Genomic DNA, 22122 nt, shown 5'->3' on the forward strand with positions numbered 1-22122 from the left:
AAACCTACTTTGTTACTTAGTAATGATGTTTTGTTTCTATTTCAACTTGAGTATCCTCAAGTAAGCCTAGTTTAAATGAAAACAACACAATTACAAACAGGTTTTATGGTTAGGGTTTTTATCATTTATAATTGCTGTGTAATAATGGCAGACATTACTTTACTCAATAACCATATTTTATTAGAAAGTCAATTCAACCACATAACCTCTCTTCTTCAAAAGGCTACCATCAAACTCCAGGTGAGGTTTAAGGTGGTACTATTAATCTATAAATCCTGAACGGATGTACAGCTTTCATTACAGCAAAACTATGAGACAGCAGTAGCTACCTCTGCAGCAGGTACGAGATGAGAGGTCTACTACGTGTTCCTGGTCCACCCTCCACCATGTGTCCCTAATGCTGTCCGTCTAAGTGTTGCTAACTGGGGCCGCTACCAGCCTCCTCAGCATCCAAGCCGTCACTATGGAAGATTCTCTTTTCTAAATGTTTGCTATATATCCCCAACCTTCCCTGGAAGGAGGGATGGCTCTTTTCTTTTTGCCATTTGTAGGGCTAGGGTAAGGGGGGGGGGGGGGGGTCATAAAGTAAGATCAAAGCCCTTTAATAATGTTATCAAGGGCTTTACAACTAAACTGGACTTGATCTGTATACTAAAACAGCTCTATTGATTATGACTTTAGTTATTTAACATATACCTTCTATACTCTCTTCTCGAGTAGAGCAGCAAATATGAAGTTAACTCAAGGAGCTTGTTAATAACCAATCCAAAAAAGGTTGACATCTATGCTATCATCAGGTGCTATGATCAACACATCTCAGTTAGTTGATCATTTAACGGATTTATCAATAGAAAATGACAGATTTATAGATATACGTTATTGAGCAGGAAAGGCCGAAGCATCCTGCTTAACGATGCAGACAGGTAGGCTTCAGACATACAGGTTGGCTACAGAAAGACTGGTAGGCTGGAGCGACAGGTAGGCTGCAGAGAGACAGGTAGGCTACAGAGAGACAGGTAGGCTTTGGACAGATGGGCTGCAGACAGAAAGGTAGGCTGCAGACAAACAGGAGGGCTTTAAGATCGACTCAAAATACAAAGAATAAAATTAAGCCACACACATCTTGTTCCAAATACATTTAATTTTCTTTAGAGTAGATGAATTATAGTAAACAATCATCCAATAAGGTTAAAGATCACCAATGAAGAATAAATAACTGGCCATGTTAAGACACTCCTTTATACAGTCTCTAATAGTGTATCACCATTATTCATACTGTGAGCAAAGTGTCTTAAATCATAACTGTATTTTTAGATATTCTATTTATAAGAAAAGGTTTTCCCTCCAGATAATTAACTTTATTTATTAAACATCTTCATAGTTATCGTTAGCTGCAGGAGAGGAGGATAGCCAACCAGCCTCCATTGCAGTTGTTCCCTTTTGTTTAACTTAAGATTTCTACCGAGTTGAACTAATTTGCCCAACACTGATAATTCACCAGTCAACTAAATGTTATTCAGCTGTTACTAAGGTATCAGTGGAGGCCCCGGGCTCACAGGTGAACACTCCCGCCCACCAGGGTCCTGGGATGACCGGACCGGGCTGCCCCCCTCATCCGGGCTCCATTCGTATTGCAGATCCTAGTTCTGAAGCCCTCATGGAGAAACACCCAAGGCTTTAGTAGCTGAAGGCTTCACTAAGATCTTCTACTGGACTCTTTAGTCAAGTGGATCTCTGAGTGTTAAAACATATTTTTGTAGGCACAGTTGTTCATTTTCCAGCCTTAATAATCAATTTGGCACATTCCAGGCATTAATAAGGCCACGTACAGTCTCGTCTTGTGGGAATAATGTTCCGAGACGTCACTCCTGCAAAACCTGGATGCCGGTCACTTTTTGTCTATGTAGATAAAAGGATCCTGTCGATTACAAAGGTCTGGAAAATAAATGTCTCAATCTATATATACTCTTCTGAAGGAAGAAGTTTGGTCCTCTAATGTCAAAATGTACAAACATTACAGCTCTGTTATCGTTTAGAAAAGAGCAAGACGGTGAGAGAGATTGTTCGTCACAAACTGTTTCGATTAGTCTGATAAAAGGGGGAGAAAAGGGAGGCATAATAAAAGATGGAGTGAAACAAAGGAGTGATGGTTGGGAGCTGTCCCCCTCTGAGGGCCGTCTGTAGGAGCTGTCCCCCTCTGAGGGCCCATCTGTAGGAGCTGTCCCCCTCTGAGGGCCCGTCTGTAGGAGCTGTCCCCCTCTGAGGGCCGGTCTGTTGGAGCTGTCCCCTTCTGAGGGCCGTCTGTAGGAGCTGTCCCCCTCTGAGGGCCGTCTGTAGGAGCTGTCCCTCTCTGAGGGCCCGTCTGTAGGAGCTGTCCCCCTCTGAGGGCCCATCTGTAGGAGCTGTCCCTCTCTGAGGGCCCGTCTGTAGGAGCTGTCCCCCTCTGAGGGCCCGTCTGTAGGAGCTGTCCCCCTCTGAGGGCCCGTCTGTAGGAGCTGTCCCCCTCTGAGGGCCATCTGTAGGAGCTGTCCCCCTCTGAGGGCCCGTCTATGGGAGCTTTGATTTTTGAAGACAGAAGTGTGCACGCCGTCCCCAGGAAGTGACCCGTGAGGGGATCTAGAAGGAGGGGTCAGGAGAGGGGTCTAGAAGGAGGGGTCTAGAAGTAGGGGTCTAGAAGGAGGGGTCTAGAAGGAGGGGTCTAGAAGGAGGGGTCAGGAGAGGGGTCTAGAAGGAGGGGTCTAGAAGGAGGGGTCTAGAAGGAGGGGTCTAGAAGGAGGGGTCTAGAAGGAGGGGTCTAGAAGGAGGGGTCTAGAAGGAGGGGTCTAGAAGTAGGGGTCTAGAAGTAGGGGTCTAGAAGGAGGGGTCTAGAAGTAGGGGACAGCGGTGAGCTTGTGCCACTTGACCGTCTCCTTGCTAAGGTCAAATTCTTTGAGTCGGAGCGTGATGCCACCCAGGAAGAAGTTCTCCCGCAGCGACTCGGCGCTCAGCACACTGAGCTGAAGCTCCCGAAGACCCAGGGTCTCCTTACTGTAGCCGCTGTAGACCAGCTGTGGAGAGAAGAACCAACTATATGAAGGAACACAGGCTGTGGAGAAGAACCAACAACATGAAGGAACACAGGTTGTGGAGAAGAACCAACAACATGAAGGAACACAGGCTGTGGAGAAGAACCAACAACATGAAGGAACACAGGCTGTGGAGAAGAACCAACAACATGAAGGAACACAGGCTGTGGAGAAGAACCAACTACATGAAGGAACACAGGCTGTGGAGAAGAACCAACTACATGAAGGAACACAGGCTGTGGAGAAGAACCAACAACATGAAGGAACACAGGCTGTGGAGAAGAACCAACAACATGAAGGAACACAGGCTGTGGAGAAGAACCAACTACATGAAGGAACACAGGCTGTGGAGAAGAACCAACAACATGAAGGAACACAGGCTGTGGAGAAGAACCAACAACATGAAGGAACACAGGCTCTGGAGAAGAACCAACTACATATAGGTCCCAGACTTATACCATGCACTAAGTATCAAACTGCTCAGTGTCGTGTGTACCATCTCATTGAAGGTTGGATTCCTTGTCTTCCTTGTTATCTTGGTCTTGCGTTTGGATGTCTTGTGAGGGTCAGGGAGCAGGTAGGTCTTCACGTAGGGGTTTGGATCTGTCCCGTCCTCAGAAACCTGAAGACACAACATCACTGGTAGTAGGAGAAGTATGGATAGATTGCTACTGCTCATCTTCCTACACAAGACAATACGAGAACTTGGACAGAAAAGCACCAGTAAAGAAGAGCCGTTGGACAGAAGGTCTGAGGTGGGCAGTGCACGTACCAGGTCTCTGATGTGCATGACCATGATGAAGAGGTTGCTGTTCCTGTAGGACACAGAGACCTTCACCTCTCCTTCCACCCGACCACCTGTTGGACTGGGGGGGGGCTCTGGAACCGGACAGACAATGTTAGAGCCTCCAGACTCCAGTGGGTCTCCAAGGGGCCGTTCCTCTGGAGTCTTACCAGCCCAGCTGGCTGACGTCTGGAGCTTCTTTTCAATTCTTGATCATTTTTAATATGCTCTTTTATTGTATTCTTTCATTGTGCAAATGAATCAACTAAACTAATCAACTGCTTCATTTGAAAATATCCTTTGTAAACTCAGATCAAATGAAAGCAGCCTGCTTCATCAGAGCGGTCTGACAGCACGGCCCAGACTGATAACTCATAACTAACATCATGATATGCCTGTGTTCTGATAACCCATAACTAACATCATGATATGCCTGTGTTCTGATGAAGATATGAAGGATAAGGTACACCAACGGCCCCCACATGATTCCATCAGGTAACACATACCTGGAGCTTTGGGCGTGGCCTCCACACCTTCTGTCTTGTCGTCATGGGCGACCGGGTGGTAGAAGGTGTAGATGAGGTCACACTGTCGAGAGACATCAAGGGACCATATGAAAAACATTGAGGGGGAGCCAATCAGACGCCACGGAACCTCTCCAGGTTCTGCCCCCTGCCCCGCCCACACAACGCTGGGGGTTTTCGGTTTCCATTGCATTTTCAATAAAGTTATGAATCCACAGGACGTTTTCAGAACTACCCTTGTCGAGTGAGGAGGGTGTAGTAAAAAGGGTGTAGTAAGAAGGGTGTACTGAGAAGGGTGTAGTGAGAAGGGTGTAGTGAGAAGGGTGTAGTAAGAAGGGTGTAGTAAGCATGCCAGGCCAGTAGGGGGTGATTTAACTTTCTGATCAAATATGTAAAAGAACTGAAGAAGTCTGTGACAACGGCTTTCTACTGCAGCGTGTCTCAGAAGCTGGGGTTTTGCCCGTCCACATGACGCAGTAAGGCTGCGTTTTGAAGAGCTCCCTCTGGAAGTGGAGGTAAAATCTCTGGCTTCTGGCCCAAAAACCTCCGTCACGTGGAAAAAAGAAAAAAACGCAGCTGAATCTTTGTTCTTAAAACCCGGTCCTCCTAGCGATCGACTGTTGGATCATGCTATTAAACATACTAGAGTTTTTGCGCGCACTCAACCTCTAGTTGTAATTAAACCCATAGCAATAATGTCGAAACCCCAGTCGATAATTTAACAAATTTCTGAACGCATAATATAATAACATTTTGCCTATCATTTTACAATGTATAACATTCATTCACCACAAATGACTCAGTGTGAGTCATTTGTTAAAAGCAGTGTGAACATTTACATATTTTTTAACCATTCAGCGAACAAAAGGCAACAGGCTGATTATCATTTAGGGGGCCACTCAATGAAATACAGAAGCGCCATCAACACGCCCACTGAAGTGTGAGAAAAGTGTGATTTTCTACTCCTCATTCACATATAAGGTAATTTAAATTTCCTAGAGAGAAAATACTACCTCAGGGGTAGTATTATTCAGGAGATTTTCAGGGTACAAATGTCAGGATATGTTGTTCACACATACGGCAGTACCTACAGTTGTGTCTAAAAGCAGCTAGTGTGTGAGCATTTGATTACATTATAAAATTAGTCAATTTATGGTAACAGGGGTAATTGTTCAATGGAAAGTATAGTATACTATGCATGCAAATCAATTATTAAATAGATTTTACTGTTATTCAGGGATGAAAAGTGCATTGACATTTTAAATTGCAAGGCAACTGCTATTGGTTAGTTGAAAATAATAACCATCATTGAGATTAAACATCTCTTCCAGTGTCCTGGCCAAGACAGGCAGCAGTAGCCTACAGTCACACATAGCATACACACAAAACATAACAAAAATAAAACTACAACAGTCCGCAGGGGGATATCAATATCGCAAGACATTTGGGAGGCTCAAGGAGGAGAGAAATATTTTTTTGAGCAAGTTTGAGCAACAAAGTGTAGTCTTGTGGTGGACTAATTCAAGATACTGTTTCATTGACACGTTTTCGTTTTGTGTTATAGGGACACTGTCTCTCACTGACTTCAGTGTTGATATGCCGGTCAGTGCGATGTTAGAATTTAACAGTTTTTATATGACAAAATGAACGACCCGCCGTTGCTTGTCGAGGTAAGAAATTGTCTCTTCCCTTCTTTTATCGCAATTCCTACAGTCTATAAACAGAACGTCTTACCTGGGAGTGTTCGTCGACGGCGGAGCCGTTATGTTTACAAACATAATGTCTTACCTGGGCGGGTGTCGCTGCGGTGTGTGCGTGTGTGTTCTTACCAGTGCGCGTGTGTCATTGGCGGAGCAGTTATGTTTAAAAACATAACGCCTTAGCTCGGCGAGTGTGTTGCTGCCTTTGTCTTGACGTACGGTGTGTGTATGTGTCTGTGTGTGTGTGATTCCATGTATGTTTGTGCGTGTGTGTGTGGTGTGTGCATGCGGTGTGTGTGTGCTTGTGGTGTATGTATGCGTTTGCGTGTGCTGTGTGTGTGTGTGAGCTGCAGGCTGTTTGGCACATGCGCACATGAGTAACTTGAACAGCTGGTGCGACAGGCTGGCTGTTATAGTAGTAAGATTTGATCATCTGTAGACACAGACCACTGGTGTGTGGGTTGGTGTCTCAATAGGTTATACGGCCATGATGAACTTCTGTAGAACTTCTTATACATTTAAAATATATATACTTTCTTAGTTTAAGTTAATTCACTCCCCTTATCTCAAAGCTTCGCTCCGTAGCATTGCCATGCTAGCTAACAGCTAACTTTTCAAACCTGTTAAGTTTCTCTTACCACATATATAACACGGGAGGACCCTGACCCCTGACCCTCACCTGGGTGACCCCTGACGCTCACCTGGGTGACCCCTGACGCTCACCTGGGTGACCCCTGACCCTCACCTGGGTGACCCCTGACCCTCACCTGGGTGACCCCTGACGCTCACCTGGGTGACCTCTGTGGAGCTCCTCAGCAGGTTGTGGACGTAGTTGTTGAGCTCCAGTTTCCTCTTGGACGCCACCTCCTTGATGTGCGTTCGGCCCAGCACCATTTTGTTTGGGAAGCTAAAGACAGACAGCACTGGGAGGTTACCACACAGAGTGGGGACAGACAGACAGCACTGGGAGGTGACCACACAGAGTGGGGACAGACAGACAGCACTGGGAGGTTACCAGACAGAGTGGGGACAGACAGCCAGCACTGGGAGGTGACCACACAGAGTGGGGACAGACAGACAGCACTGGGAGGTGACCACACAGAGTGGGGACAGACAGACAGCATCATTGGGCCCTGTGATTGAGGGCTTTACAGTAATGGGGTTTCTACTTTATTCTCATTGGACACTCCTTGAGTCAGGTCAGCGACCAATAAACAAAGGGTTAAATCGATCATGTGATGACTTTGACACTGCTCCCCAATCCAGGTGGTCTAGTGGCCGCCTGGGGGTCCGGGGAGAGGAGGGGTTGGGGTCTCACCTGGGGGTCTCACCTGGGAGGAGGGGTTGGGGTCTCACCTGGGGGGAGGAGGGGTTGGGGTCTCACCTGGGGGTCTCACCTGGGAGGAGGGGTTGGGGTCTCACCTGGGGGTCTCACCTGGGGGTCTCACCTGGGGGGAGGAGGGGTTGGGGTCTCACCTGGGGGTCTCACCTGGGGAGGAGGGGTTGGGGTCTCACCTGGGGGTCTCACCTGGGGGGAGGAGGGGTTGGGGTCTCACCTGGGGGTCTCACCTGGGGAGGAGGGGTTGGGGTCTCACCTGGGGGTCTCACCTGGGGGGAGGAGGGGTTGGGGTCTCACCTGGGCAGCTTCCAGAGGGGGAACAGGATGCTGAGCTTGCTGTGGAGCTCCTGGAACTCGTCGAAAGTGCGGAAAACGAACTGGGGCTGGCTCTGCCCCTCCCTCAGGAGCCTAACCACGTAGGTCTGAAGGAGAACAACCAGCACAAAACTACATTGGTCACGCAAAGTTTAGTTGGGCGAACAACTGGTTTAGGGATTTGCACAAGTTTGACCGCGCAATTCCTTGTCAACCATGGCCGCAATAACCACCACTACGAGTCTTTACTTGTGGAAGTACCAGAGACGAGAACCCATCACAGTCGTTTGGGGTTCATAATATCATCCGGAGACGCACACAGCTTCTGGCCGTGATACTAAACATTATATTATATAGACACTAAATATTATATAGATATAGCGCTCTGGGAGTCCACAAACGGCAACAATCCCTTTCTCCTCCTTGCTGTGCTTTACTCGGGACATCAGGGAGTGAGCGCTGAGTGGCGTCACCACAAAGCATCACGTGTTCAAATATCTCAACTTGAACGAAGTGTTTGCTTGAGTAGAATCACGCGAAATCCACGTGAACCAGGTTGTTCGCGCTGCGCCATTCATCAATTCACGCCTATAAACGAGTCTTTGCATTGACTTTGACTTCATTTTTTGTTGGTGTGAACGCACCTTAAGACTGATGGTCCATAGGTGTTATTATTACTGAGTGGGGGTTGACTGATGGTCCATAGGTGTTATTATTACTGAGTGGGGGTTGACTGACGGTCCATAAGGTGTTATTATTACTGAGTGGGGGTTGACTGACGGTCCATAAGGTGTTATTATTACTGAGTGGGGGTTGACTGACGGTCCATAAGGTGTTATTATTACTGAGTGGGGTTGACTGACGGTCCATAAGGTGTTATTATTACTGAGTGGGGGTTGACTGACGGTCCATAAGGTGTTATTATTACTGAGTGGGGGTTGACTGACGGTCCATAAGGTGTTATTATTACTGAGTGGGGGTTGACTGACGGTCCATAAGGTGTTATTCTTACTGAGCCAGTTTGTACAGAGAACAGCATGCAGCCGTGTGATTTGATTGGAATATTGATCATATAAATACCTGAGTCTAACATTGATTTTTGTTCAATATTGATCATACATAGTCACTTAATATTATCCTATCAGCTTTTTCTTCGATTTCAAGAGCAGACCGGATTGGTCAGATCTCACTTAGATCATACCAGTTTCTCTCCAGACCAGAGGACATAGGGCAGGTAGTCCCATAACCAGCCTGAATCTAGACCAGAGGACATAGGGCAGGTAGTCCCATAACCAGCCTGACTCTCCAGACCAGAGGACATAGGGCAGGTAGTCCCATAACCAGCCTGACTCTCCAGACCAGAGGACATAGGGCAGGTAGTACCATAACCAGCCTGACTCTCCAGACCAGAGGACACAGGGCAGGTAGTCCCATAACCAGCCTGACTCTCCAGACCAGAGGACATAGGGCAGGTAGTCCCAATACCAGCCTGACTCTCCAGACCAGAGGACATAGGGCAGGTAGTCCCATAACCAGCCTGACTCTCCAGACCAGAGGACATAGGGCAGGTAGTCCCATAACCAGCCTGACTCTCCAGACCAGAGGACATAGGGCAGGTAGTCCCATAACCAGCCTGACTCTCCAGACCAGAGGACACAGGGCAGGTAGTCCCAATACCAGCCTGACTCACGTAGTGCTTGTCAGGGCTGTATCTCTTCTGGAAGGAGAAGATGGAGGCATGCAGCACCCGCCCGTCCTGCTTCAGGCTGTAGGTCCGCGGAGAGAAGCTCAGGATGGGCTCGTCGCTAGCAGGCAGACCAGAGAAACGCAGCTGGGCCAGATTATGGATGAAGAAGTTAAACTTGGTGGCCATGCTGCCCAGACTGGACTCAATCAACCTGGAGGAGAGAGAGAGAGGGACAAAGAGACAGACAGGGAGACAGAGAGACAGAGACAGAGTGCATTATTGCATACAGCATGGGAGCCCCAGTAGTAATCCAACCCCTGACAGAGGAGGTATTTAAGCCATGCTCTGACGAGTTGAGCTCGACATTCGATAATCAATTTGTTAATTTTTTTTGGGTAAACACATACATGAACTGGATCTTTTAGACCTTTATTATTATTAAAACCTAACCAAACCTAATCGATACCAATGATGATTTCCAACTCAGGACCTGAAGTAGATTGGATTGGAAAATAATATAAAAGTGAAGAAGAGAGGAAGTGATATGAAACTTGATGAAAGAAGACCACGAGAGGGGAACAGTCCTATCAGAGGAACCTGAGAGGGGAACAGTTCAGAGGAACCTGAGAGGGGAACAGTTCTACCAGAGGAACCTGAGAGGGGAACAGTTCTATCAGAGGAACCTGAGAGGGGAACAGTTCTATCAGAGGAACCTGAGAGGGGAACAGTTCTATCAGAGGAACCTGAGAGGGGAACAGTTCTACCAGATGAACCTGAGAGGGGAACAGTTCTACCAGAGGAACCTGAGAGGGGAACAGTTCTATCAGAGGAACCTGAGAGGGGAACAGTTCTATCAGAGGAACCTGAGAGGGGAACAGTTCAGAGGAACCTGAGAGGGGAACAGTTCTATCAGAGGAACCTGAGAGGGGAACAGTTCTATCAGAGGAACTTGAGAGGGGAACAGTTCTATCAGAGGAACTTGAGAGGGGAACAGTTCAGAGGAACCTGAGAGGGGAACAGTTCAGATGAACCTGAGAGGGGAACAGTTCTATCAGAGGAACTTGAGAGGGGAACAGTTCTATCAGAGGAACCTGAGAGGGGAACAGTCCTATCAGAGGAACCTGAGAGGGGAACAAAATTCTTCCTGAGATGTGTGCAAACTTGGTCATCAACCTCAAGAAACTGTCTCTGTACTTGCCCTCAAGGGTTTCTCCACCAATTACTGAGCAATGTTTTGATAGGGGATATTTGATATTCTGCCTCTCACTGTATAAATAAACCTAGCATTAAAATGACAGACTGTTAAATTCTTTGTCAGTGGGCAAACTTGCAAAATCAGTGAGGATCAAGTAATTATTTCCTCCACTGTACATTTCAGTAACATGACAAGCGTTTTTGCTCAGGTACGCATTTCTAGGATATTGAAGGCCGTACCTCGATCAATCCAGTCATACGCTGCTTTTGGATCGATAAAACAGCAGAATTGTTCCCCCTCGTGATTGTCGATAACATTTTCACAACAAAAATCACATCGGTGGACATTGCTCTAGTTGGTCTTAACCACTCAACTATTATGCCTCAAAAATCTTGGAGCATGTAGCAGTGATAGAAAGTCCTCGATAGTGGCTCGGATCCATCTTATCTCCTTGAATCTTATACAGGCATGTGATTAGAAAGTGAAGCCACAACTTGGGTACATTGAAAGTTGAACAAATGAGTCATTAGGACGTACAATATATGCTACGCCGACGATACCCAACAGTACATCACCACCAGTCATTACTCCTGCTGTCCTCACCAACTGCCTCACTGACATCAAAACCTGGATGAACCACAACTTCCTCATCTTAACGGCAATAAAACTGAAATTATCATCTTCGGCCCAAAATCCATCCTCCCCACCTCCCAGAACTTCTCACTCTGCATCGATGGTCTCTCTGTCACTCCCTCCCCCCTGAGACCAGAGACCAGAGAGATACCGTGCTATATGTATGTATTTTCTTAATTTAATTATATTAATGAAGACATCATTTGAGAGCAGAACAGCCTCACTGACCTGGTGAAGAAGATGGTGGCCTCAGCATCGGTGGTGTGGGGCTGCAGAGCATCAAACACGTACTTCAGGTCCTGAGAGCCACTCAGCTCTGGGAGGCCGGAGGAGGTCATCTGGTGCAGATGAAACACACTCAGTACGCTTCATACATGGTAGACTGAGCACACACACACACACTATTAGGATGAATCCAAACTATGAATGTGCACCAGTGGTTCTGAGCTAAGGTACTGCTGGCCGGGTGCAGGACACCACTGGACCCTGAAACACCATCGCGTTGTGTACTTAACAGGCTGCATAACACCATGCACGGTGCACCACCCAGCCCCAGTATAACCAGCCAGTATAACCAGTGCCCGCTGACTGGGCCTCACACCGTCATCACTACGGCTCTAACCGCCTTGATAACTTTAACACAAAACAACCCATTTCACAAGTATCTTTAAACTGTTTAACACTGCACATCATTGAGATTCCACTGACAATGTAATTATTATATTGATCCTTCATTTACCACCTTCCACTTTTTAAAGAGCGTGAGTTAGAGTGTAAAACAGCTCCCTGCTGTAGTGTGTGTGCGTGCATGCGTACCAGCGACAGCAGGTTGAGGAAGAGGCCTGAGTGCTTGCGGATCAGGTTGTAGGCCTGAGAGCAGAGGTCCACAAACAGCTGGAAGCGGCTGGTGGGCCGCTCCCCCCCGTTGATGACGTAGGCCATGTCGGAGGTCAGAACGAAGGGGGCGCGGTCTCTGAGGGTCAAAGATCAGGACCCCCATTCATTCATGCTCAGCTAGTCCAGTGATTCACCAGGGAGATGAACAACTCCTTGGGTTAATGTTCATGTACCTGTCATATATTTCAACCCTGCCTCAGACCTTAGTTTGGTAGTTGCTAGGGGTGCAACGGATCACAAAACTCATGGTTCACATCGTGTCACGGTTTTTGAGTCACGGGTCGGATCATTTTCGGATCAACAACAACAAAAAAGATAACAAGACAAATGTGACTTTAAATAAAATCTTCAAATGTGTAAAAACAAAATAAAGTGAAAAATTAGGTAATAATCCTGCTTCCTTTAAGCATAGTCAATATTTTAAAAAATTGCAATCTGAGGCATTATTCCTTCTTCCTTTTAACATGGATAGTAAATAAACCCTAACCCTGGATTTACAACTTTACATTCAGGATGCATTGCCTGGGGAGAGTTTAGAGTCTGCACTCTCCCCAGGCAATGCAGACATCCTCATCTTCTTTTTTTCATCAAGTATGGTAGCGAAATACAATTTCTGTCGTGTTTTATTTGGCATTTTGTAAATCCATTGATTTCGGTTGGAAGACTCATTGTTCATTGCAAGGGGGGCTGGTTGTAGTCTTTTCGCTCGGTTCTAGCCCTACTGTTGATACAGAGAACCGAGCAAAAAGACTACAACCAAACATAAACATGTCCGGTTCCGGTTTCCGTTTCAAGTGGATTTACTGAACGCCAAATAAAACACAACAGAAACTGTATTTCGCTACGATACTTGATGATGTTGTAAATACCGGAATTGTCCTTTAAACATGAGCTGATCACGTGAACGCACAACTCTTTTTTTTTAATCAGCCGATCGGCGGATCACTTGCGTCCCGAACCGTGAGGGTTGATCCGTACGGATCACGGGATACCCGTGGATACCCGGGATACCCGTGAACCGTTGCACCACTAGTAGTTGCAGTAACTTAATCAATGTTTCTGGTTGGATTTCCCCTCATAAGGTCAAAGCACCCAGCGCCCCCTCCTGGTCCGTGGTCAGACCTCAGCGAGCCTCACCTCTTGAAGCTCCCGAACATCTGGGCGTGGCCCAGGAACTTGCCGAAGTCGATGTGGAACATGTGTCCGGAGGAGCGCAGCATGATGTTGTCGTTGTGGCGGTCACAGATGCCGAGCACATAGGTGGCCACGCAGCAGCCAGCACACGAGTAGATGAAGTTCTCTGAGGCCTGGAAGACAGAGGACATGTTCACTGTCTTACCTGCTCTGTAACTGAACTACAGCATTGATAAAAGAAGAATGGGATGCATGTGAGGACGTGTGTGGACCATGCACTGTCCTCAGGCTACCAGTAGGGCTACCGGGTCTACCAGTAGGGCTGCCAGTAGGGCTACCGGGTCTACCAGTAGGGCTGCCAGTAGGGCTGCCAGTAGGGCTTCAGGTCTACCAGTAGGTCTACCAGTAGGGCTTCAGGTCTACCAGTAGGGCTGCCAGTAGGGCTTCAGGTCTACCAGTAGGGCTAGCAGCAGGGCTACCAGTAGGTGTACCAGTAGGGCTACCAGTAGGTCTACCAGTAGGTCCACCAGTAGGTCTACCAGTAGGTCTACCAGTAGGTCCACCAGTAGGACTACCAGTAGGGCTACCAGTAGGGCTACCAGTAGGTCCACCAGTAGGTCTACCAGTAGGGCTACCAGTAGGTCTACCAGTAGGGCTACCAGTAGGTCTACTGGTTGCCTTGTAACCGAAAGGTCGCTAGTTCGATCCCCAGCTCCTCCTAGCTGATTGTTGATGTGTCCCTGAGCAAGACACTTAACCCTAACTGCTCCTGACGAGCTGGCTGTCGCCTTGCATGGTTGACTCTGCCGTCGGTGTGTCAATGTGTATATTAACCGATGTAAGTCGCTTTGGATAAAAGCGTCTACTAAATGCCCTAATTGTAATTGTAATTGTCTACCAGTAGGTCTACCAGTAGGGCTACCAGTAGGTCTACCAGTAGGGCTACCAGTAGGGCTACCAGTAGGACATAAGTCATTTCTAAATGGTAAAATCAGTTAACTCTTATTTGAAACATGCTTCATAAAGACACTTCAATATCCCAAGTAGTCCTGAAGCCATGTTTACACCAAAAGAAAAAACAATTTTAAATGTTTTCTGTCCACCAGCCTGGTCAGAAAACCAGCGGCTCTGTACTGGTGGTGGACGTGGGAGAACCCAACGCCGTGGGGGCTAGCAACACGACCCTGAACCTCCCGGCCTCCTGCAGGAGCCGCATGAGGCTTTAGGGGCTCAGGACTTCAGGACGGAGTGACGCAGACAGAATCAACGCTGACAGGCTTCATGTTAGTTTAAACCGGAGCGAATAAGGTCAATTTTTCGTTGTTCGTCTTTGAATTGACTTTGTATTTAAGTGGGCCATGCCAAAAGTTTGCTTTGCGTTTGGCGTAAATGCACCTTAAGTTCTGGGCCAAATCCGACTCTTACGACAGAGTTTAAATTTAAGTTCCAATATTATGACAACTTGCAATGTATTTGGGAACTAATCTTAAAAACCAAAAAGGTGGTTTGTACATCGTGCAAAGCTTTATGAAAATGGACAGAAGCACTAGCACTTTGCACAAGAATACATAAAAGAACACACAAGGAAAACTTGGGTTCATTCATTTCCAACCTGTTCCTATCAGTAGATAGAAACAGTATGGTTATAACAGTGGAAGGCTACAGTATGGTTATAACAGTGAAAGAGTACAGTACAGTTATAACAGTGAAAGAGTAAAGGATGGTTATAACAGTGGAAGGCTACAGGATGGTTATAACAGCGGAAGGCTACAGGATGGTTATAACAGTGGAAGGCTACAGTATGGTTATAACAGTGGAAGGCTACAGTATGGTTATAACAGCGGAAGGCTACAGGATGGTTATAACAGTGGAAGGCTACAGTATGGTTATAACAGTGAAAGAGTACAGTACAGTTATAACAGTGAAAGAGTAAAGGATGGTTATAACAGTGGAAGGCTACAGGATGGTTATAACAGTGGAAGGCTACAGGATGGTTATAACAGTGGAAGGCTACAGTATGGTTATAACAGTGGAAGGCTACAGGATGGTTATAACAGTGGAAGGCTACAGGATGGTTATAACAGTGGAAGGCTACAGTATGGTTATAACAGTGGAAGGCTACAGTATGGTTATAACAGTGGAAGGCTACAGTATGGTTATAACAGTGGAAGGCTACAGTATGGTTATAACAGTACAGGTTTAGACAGGCTGTACCATGTACCTTGTCGTACTCGTCTTCCGCAGGGTTGTACTTGCGGAGCCACTCAGCCAGGGGCTTGTCCTTGAAGGAGCCGGTGACTCCATACTCCACCTGGATTTTCCTCAGGGTGTCTGAGGACGGCACCAGCTCCACCATGCCTGAGGGGAGAACACACTCTCATCATGTGATCCCCTCCTCTTCTGTGTCCATGTAGTGTACGCTTTATCAAACACCAGGCATCCACTGGGAGGATGGGGTGCTAAAGGAGTGATACACTGGGAGGATGGGGTGCTAAAGGAGTGATACATTGGGAGGATGGGGTGCTAAAGGAGTGATACACTGGGAGGATGGGGTGCTAAAGGAGTGATACATTGGGAGGATGGGGTGACTGGGTGATAAATGGGAGAATGGGTGATAAATTAGTGATACACTGGGAGGACGGGCTACTAAAGACGTGATACATTGGGAGGATGGGGTGCTAAAGGCGTGACACACTGGGAGAATGGGGTGATAAATTTGTGATACCAAAACATTGCTTGACTTCTGGAAGGACAATTTTATAATTTGTATTTGGGTTGGGGATTGACTTCTTTGAAGTCTTCTGTAATTTGCTGTGTTATGCTTAGCTTACATAAATGACTGTGGTCATTGGTTGTGTGTTTCTTTCCTGAGTAGAGCACATTCTAGACCTTGAGTCTAGAATGATACTAGTCTCAACAGCTGCTGTCATATGAGCTTGAAAACAGGATTCTCCGCAAGTCAGGAATGCATTTCTGCCGTTCAGCTCTATTGAAACACGTTCTAGACTCTGAATCTCATGGTTCACATGTATTTCTAGTTGTTAATCTGTCCATTTCTACAGTCTCTTTATGCGATGTGAATACGGTGCACAATCAGACAGAACAGAACTCTCCCTCTCCAGAAACCGGCAGCAGATTGAGTTCATGATGGATTAATTATGGTAAATTATATGAGTCTATATTATAATATACAAGGCCAATAGTAGCCTATAGTAGCCAATAGTTTCAGTCAAATTGAATGCAGACGATAAAATAAATAAATTACATATATCCCCAAAAAGGAATCGTACTCTGTATCACTGCAATGGGTGCCTTATTGCCATACAGTAGTAGTTTGTATGTCCTTACAGCACCTACTGGGAGGACGGCCGTGAAGGAGGGTCTAAACCACAGAACCCTGGTCTCTGGATGGTCTGGGGCGCGGTACCTTTGTCTTTGCCAGTAGAGATGCATTTGAAGTTGACCATGCGCAGGTCCAGGCCCTCCTGCAGCCAGATGCGGTCCATGATGCGAATCATCTGGAGGGCCAGCATGTCCTGCCTCAGGTCCTCCCCCACCTGACGCACAGGTTAACCAGACTGTTAGGGGTCAGTCATCCTGACTGTCTGAGGTCAGGGGTCATCCTGGATGTCACCGTTACCTTATACATGACATTGATCTCTTCTCCCAGAGGGTCTGCGTTGACCAGGGCCAACTTCAACGGAACAGCGTTGGAGTTGAAGAAGGAGCAGGCCTGCATGCATACACAAGCACTTAATCAAACTGGTTCCACTCTTGACTCCCTGTTCCGTGCAGATCAGCGGCTGTGTCTGTGTGTACCTTGATGTTGAGCTCCTTGGCCACAAGGCTGGGGCTGAGGGGCAGGCGACAGCTGTTCCTCTGGAAGAAGGTCTGGACGTTCTCCAATCCCTCCTGGAGTGCCACCTACACACACATCAGACCATGTCAGACCGTCCCACCAGACCCTCCCACCAGACCCTCAGACCCTCCCACCAGACCCTCAGACCCTCCCACCAGACCCTCCCACCAGACCCTCCCACCAGACCCTCAGACCCTCCCACCAGACCCTCTGACCCTCCCACCAGACCCTCAGACCCTCCCACCAGACCCTCAGACCCTCCCACCAGACCCTCAGACCCTCCCACCAGACCCTCAGACCCTCCCACCAGACCCTCAGACCCTCCCACCAGACCCTCCCACCAGACCCTCAGACCCTCCCACCAGACCCTCAGACCCTCCCACCAGACCCTCAGACCCTCACATCCAAAGTGGATCTTATGGAAGATTTTACATGGCATCCTTTTATATTTAACAGGCATTTTTTACAAAGGGTGCTGGGAGTTGATCCTCCTTACCCCTACTATTAACAACCTCCCAGAATGCACCCTGATTCTATTGTGTGTCATCTGCTGTTTTGGCAGCAGATGGCGCCGCCATTGCTCTGTAAAACAGTCTCATCTACTCTGTTGAAGGTCTAGCTTTACAGGGTGTGGTAAACAGATCCTCTACGCTAAGCTCTTATAGCACTGGTTCTTTGAATTGAGACGGTGGAATTTGTTCATTTATATTTTTCCTTGTTCTTATAATTATTAGAATTGATACTTCTCATTAGCACACAAGATATTTTGTTTTGTTGTTTCTGTAACCAAGTTAACTATAATTTTTCATTCTGTGATACTTTAAAATAATATCTAATCAAACTATTGATCCTCAGTTCACTATTGTTCATCAGTTCACAAATGATCATCAATTCACTCTATTGCTCACCAGTACACTATTGACCATCAGTTCGCTATTGAACATCAGCTCACTCTATTGAACATCAGCTCACTCTATTGAACATCAGCTCACTCTATTGAACATCAGCTCACTCTATTGAACATCAGTTGACTTTTGATCATCAGTTCAATATTGAATAGCAGTTCACCATTGAACATCAGTTCACTATTGACCATCAGTTCACCATTGACCATCAGTTCACCATTGAACATCAGTTGACTATTGACCATCAGTTCACCATTGACCATCAGTTCACTATTGACCATCAGTTCACTATTGATCATCAGTTCCCCATTGACCATCAGTTCACTATTGACCATCAGTTCACTTCACTATTGACCATCAGTTCACTATTGACCATCAGTTCATTATTGAACATCAGTTCACTATTGACCATCAGTTCACTATTGACCATCAGTTCACTATTGATCATCAGTTAACTATTGACCATCAGTTCACTATTGATCATCAGTTCACTATTTACCATCAGTTCACCATTGACCATCAGTTCACCATTGACCATCAGTTCACTATTGACCATCAGTTCACCATTGACCATCAGTTCACTATTGGCCATCAGTTCAGTTCACCATTGACCATCAGTTCACTATTGGCCATCAGTTCAGTTCACCATTGACCATCAGTTCACTATTGACCATCAGTTCACCATTGACCATCAGTTCACTATTGGCCATCAGTTCACTATTGACCATCAGTTCACTATTGACCATCAGTTCACTATTGACCATCAGTTCACTATTGACCATCAGTTCACTATTGATCATCAGTTAACTATTGACCATCAGTTCACTATTGACCATCAGTTCACTATTGACCATCAGTTCACTTCACTATTGACCATCAGTTCACCATTGACCATCAGTTCACTATTGACCATCAGTTCATTATTGAACATCAGTTCACTATTGACCATCAGTTCACTATTGACCATCAGTTCACCATTGACCATCAGTTCACCATTGACCATCAGTTCACCATTGACCATCAGTTCACTATTGGCCATCAGTTCAGTTCACTATTGACCATCAGTTCACCATTGACCATCAGTTCACCATTGAATATCAGTTCACCATTGACCATCAGTTCACCATTGACCATCAGTTCACTATTGACCATCAGTTCACTATTGATCATCAGTTCACTGTTGACCATCAGTTCACCATTGACCATCAGTTCACCATTGACCATCAGTTCACCATTGACCATCAGTTCACTATTGACCATCAGTTCACTATTGACCATCAGTTCACTATTGATCATCAGTTCACCATTGACCATCAGTTCACCATTGACCATCAGTTCACCATTGACCATCAGTTCACCATTGACCATCAGTTCACCATTGACCATCAGTTCACTATTGGCCATCAGTTCAGTTCACTATTGGCCATCAGTTCACTATTGATCATCAGTTCACAGCCTCAGGGATTGGCAAAATGCATTTGCTGTAATAATAATTGAATGGCTTAAATACAAAGAACAAAACCAACCATACTCTGTTGTTGACTTTAAGATGCATAGCTTGGCTGTACCATGTGGTGTGCACCGTAGTACACACGTACACACACACCGCACTCACCTGGCGCGCAGAGCCCCCCGCCTGTCGGACCCTCTCAGCCACGCCCGCTAGCAGGTTGACCAGGCTGGTCTGCCTGTCGAGCTCGGCCCTCAGCCCCGCCCCACAAAGACACATCAGGGCCCCCAGCACCTGCTCGTAGCGCCGGCTCCAGGCCTGGTCCTCCAGAGCGTCCCTCAGCAGCCTGCAGGGGGCAGCAGACACAAGGCTTCACGGTGAGAGACTGACGTCCACATAGACAGGAGAGGCTGGGACACCGCTCAGGGTCTGAGATGGCAAAAGAACCTCCATCCATTTCAAGTCTACATTTAAAAAGACTAACGGGACGCATTAGTTTGAAGTAGGCGATCTGAACCACGGCCTCCCTCCAGCAAGTCTGGGCCTTAAAGGGGCTTTTGAAGGTGGATTTTGCTGTTTATTTGGAAACATGTTTAGTGTTCATTTAGATTTTAAGGCATACAAATTACATTTTACCATGCCTACCAAACTCTGCCACATATGGAATACTGCTCCTTCTCAAAATCTAGTGTCATGTGGCCTTGGAGATTTACAATCCATGTAGTGCATTGGTAGATAGAGGTTTACAGAGCCCTGGGGTGGCCACTTTGGCTCCGACATCATATTGTGAGACATGGATCCTAGAGGGCCTTCTCACTACCCACCAGTAGAGATAGTGAACAAGAGGTCTCCTAGAGGGCCTTCTCACTACCCACCAGTAGAGATAGTGGGCGATATTGATGTTTCCTTGGGCTCTGGACAGCAATGCCATGACTAGCGCATTCTTCAGATGACATTCAAACTTCAGCGCCTACCGGGGGAGAGAGACAGGGACAGAGATCGAGAGAGACATTAAACAGAGAGACATTCAGAGAGAGACAACAGAGCAAGACAATAAGAAAATTGAAATGGATGAGCGACTAGAAAGCCGACTGAACAAGATAGCGTGTTGGCAAAGAGGGTCTGCTCCAAGGCAAAATGTTCAGAGTTTGATCCCAGCAACGTGAAGTAGCTTTAGATGAAAAGCGTTTGTTAAATCAGTCTGCCAAACATGGGCCATGGAAGTACAGGTTCTCTCAGAGCTAAGCGACTCTGAGTGGATCTTAATTGACTGTTTCTGCACGTGAAAATGTACTTATTTCTGGTTACTAAAATAAATAACTACATTCCTCATAGAAATGATCGGTTTAGTTTATATTTGAGAGTGGAGAGTTAGTGAGTGATGGATCCCAGTGGGAGGTAGAGTGATGAATCCCAGTGGGAGGTATAGTGCCTGTATTCATTACCTGTACTAACTGAGGCAGGTAGTCAGCTAGCTCATCATCTGTGCTCACTTCTATCCACCCCACAGCAACACGTCTCACCTCAGTGTCTGCAAACCTGATAGCAATAACACACACCTTGAGATGAAACTCTCACACACAAACACACATCCTAAGATGACACTTTCACACACAAACACACATCTTAAGATGACACTCTCACATACAAACACACATCTTAAGATGACACTCTCTCACACAAACACACACCATAAGATGACTCTCACACAAACACACACACGTCTTAAGATGACACTCACACACAAACACACACATCTTAAGATGCCTCTCACTACTCATTTGTTAACTTCACTAGATGCCGTCATATCGGCCCCCAGGTGCCCATGCTAATCCTAGTTAGTGACCGCAGTACTTAGCGTGGAGCAGCTCCAGCGCTGTGACGGGGGCCAGCGGGGCCCAAAGGCGCAGCAGGGAATGGATGTGAGCCAGACTGGCCCAGTCCCAGCTGGGCGCCCCCCCCAACACCTTCGGCAGGCTGTTGGGATGGTCCCGCCTGCAGTACAGCCGCTGGTCCCAGAGCAGCTGGTAGTCTGCCCTCTTCAGCCTGGTGGACAGAAGACGGACAGGTGGAGACACAGGGGCCTCAAGAGTCAAGGATGGGGAGGGAAGGCCTTAGAGGAACTGGGTTTACAGTGGGGGGGCGTGGTCAGTCTGCGGCTGCTAAATGCCGCTAAATCGTTTCTATAGGCTATGGTTTTCAGGTCTTAAAGCAAGTATACAAGGCCGCCTATAGGAATGTAGTATCGCTATAATTAGTGGGTGAGGTCATTAAACAGTATTAAAGTGCTGACAGTTCTAGGGACAGGGGGGTGTGGTAGCCCCATGGTTACGACCAATGGCCACTTAGTGATCATTCTGTTTTATTTATTTATTTATTAAAGGGGACATCCTTTAACAAAAAGGATGAAAACCACCCATTTCCTGGGATTTGGGTGTTGTTTTGGGTCTCTGGTGCTCCCGCATCCACACCTCCCTCCAATCAGAGCGTAGCTAACATTTTGTGGACCAGCGGACTAGTGTTGGGCGGAGATGTTCGCGCATTTCAGAAGCAGGGATATTCCATACAAAAGTAGATGTCTAATTTGTCAGTGTGCCATGTGACTGCCTGGCAGGGAGTCCGGCGGAGCTGCCAG

At 46.8% G+C, this 22122-nt stretch overlaps 1 protein-coding gene across 4 annotated transcripts in view; it reads right to left on the minus strand.

The window, feature by feature from the left end:
* Window positions 1–1133: 1133 nt before the first annotated feature.
* Window positions 1134–22122, minus strand: part of pik3c2a (phosphatidylinositol-4-phosphate 3-kinase, catalytic subunit type 2 alpha) — a 77984-nt gene continuing 56995 nt past the window's right edge. For 3 of the 4 annotated variants that reach the window (XM_079743312.1, XM_079743313.1, XM_079743315.1), the window contains 18 exons: window positions 21342–21533; window positions 20933–21026; window positions 20363–20457; window positions 19653–19833; window positions 17093–17197; window positions 16914–17006; window positions 16701–16830; window positions 15495–15631; window positions 13277–13446; window positions 12059–12215; window positions 11471–11580; window positions 9418–9625; window positions 7710–7834; window positions 6863–6980; window positions 4356–4437; window positions 3838–3944; window positions 3562–3687; window positions 1134–3047 (listed from right to left, as the gene is read on the minus strand). In XM_079743312.1, coding sequence (XP_079599438.1) covers window positions 2865–3047; window positions 3562–3687; window positions 3838–3944; window positions 4356–4437; window positions 6863–6980; window positions 7710–7834; window positions 9418–9625; window positions 11471–11580; window positions 12059–12215; window positions 13277–13446; window positions 15495–15631; window positions 16701–16830; window positions 16914–17006; window positions 17093–17197; window positions 19653–19833; window positions 20363–20457; window positions 20933–21026; window positions 21342–21533 — 2413 coding nt within the window. In that variant the 3' untranslated portion in view covers window positions 1134–2864. Of the gene's footprint in view, window positions 3048–3561; window positions 3688–3837; window positions 3945–4355; window positions 4438–4460; window positions 6753–6840; window positions 6981–7709; window positions 7835–9417; window positions 9626–11470; window positions 11581–12058; window positions 12216–13276; window positions 13447–15494; window positions 15632–16700; window positions 16831–16913; window positions 17007–17092; window positions 17198–19652; window positions 19834–20362; window positions 20458–20932; window positions 21027–21341; window positions 21534–22122 lie in introns of those variants that run through there. The other variant, XM_079743314.1, reaches the window with a different exon arrangement.

The sequence above is a fragment of the Pollachius pollachius genome (genome assembly GCF_949987615.1).
Source record: "Pollachius pollachius genome assembly, chromosome: 9".
Lineage (NCBI taxonomy): Eukaryota > Metazoa > Chordata > Actinopteri > Gadiformes > Gadidae > Pollachius > Pollachius pollachius.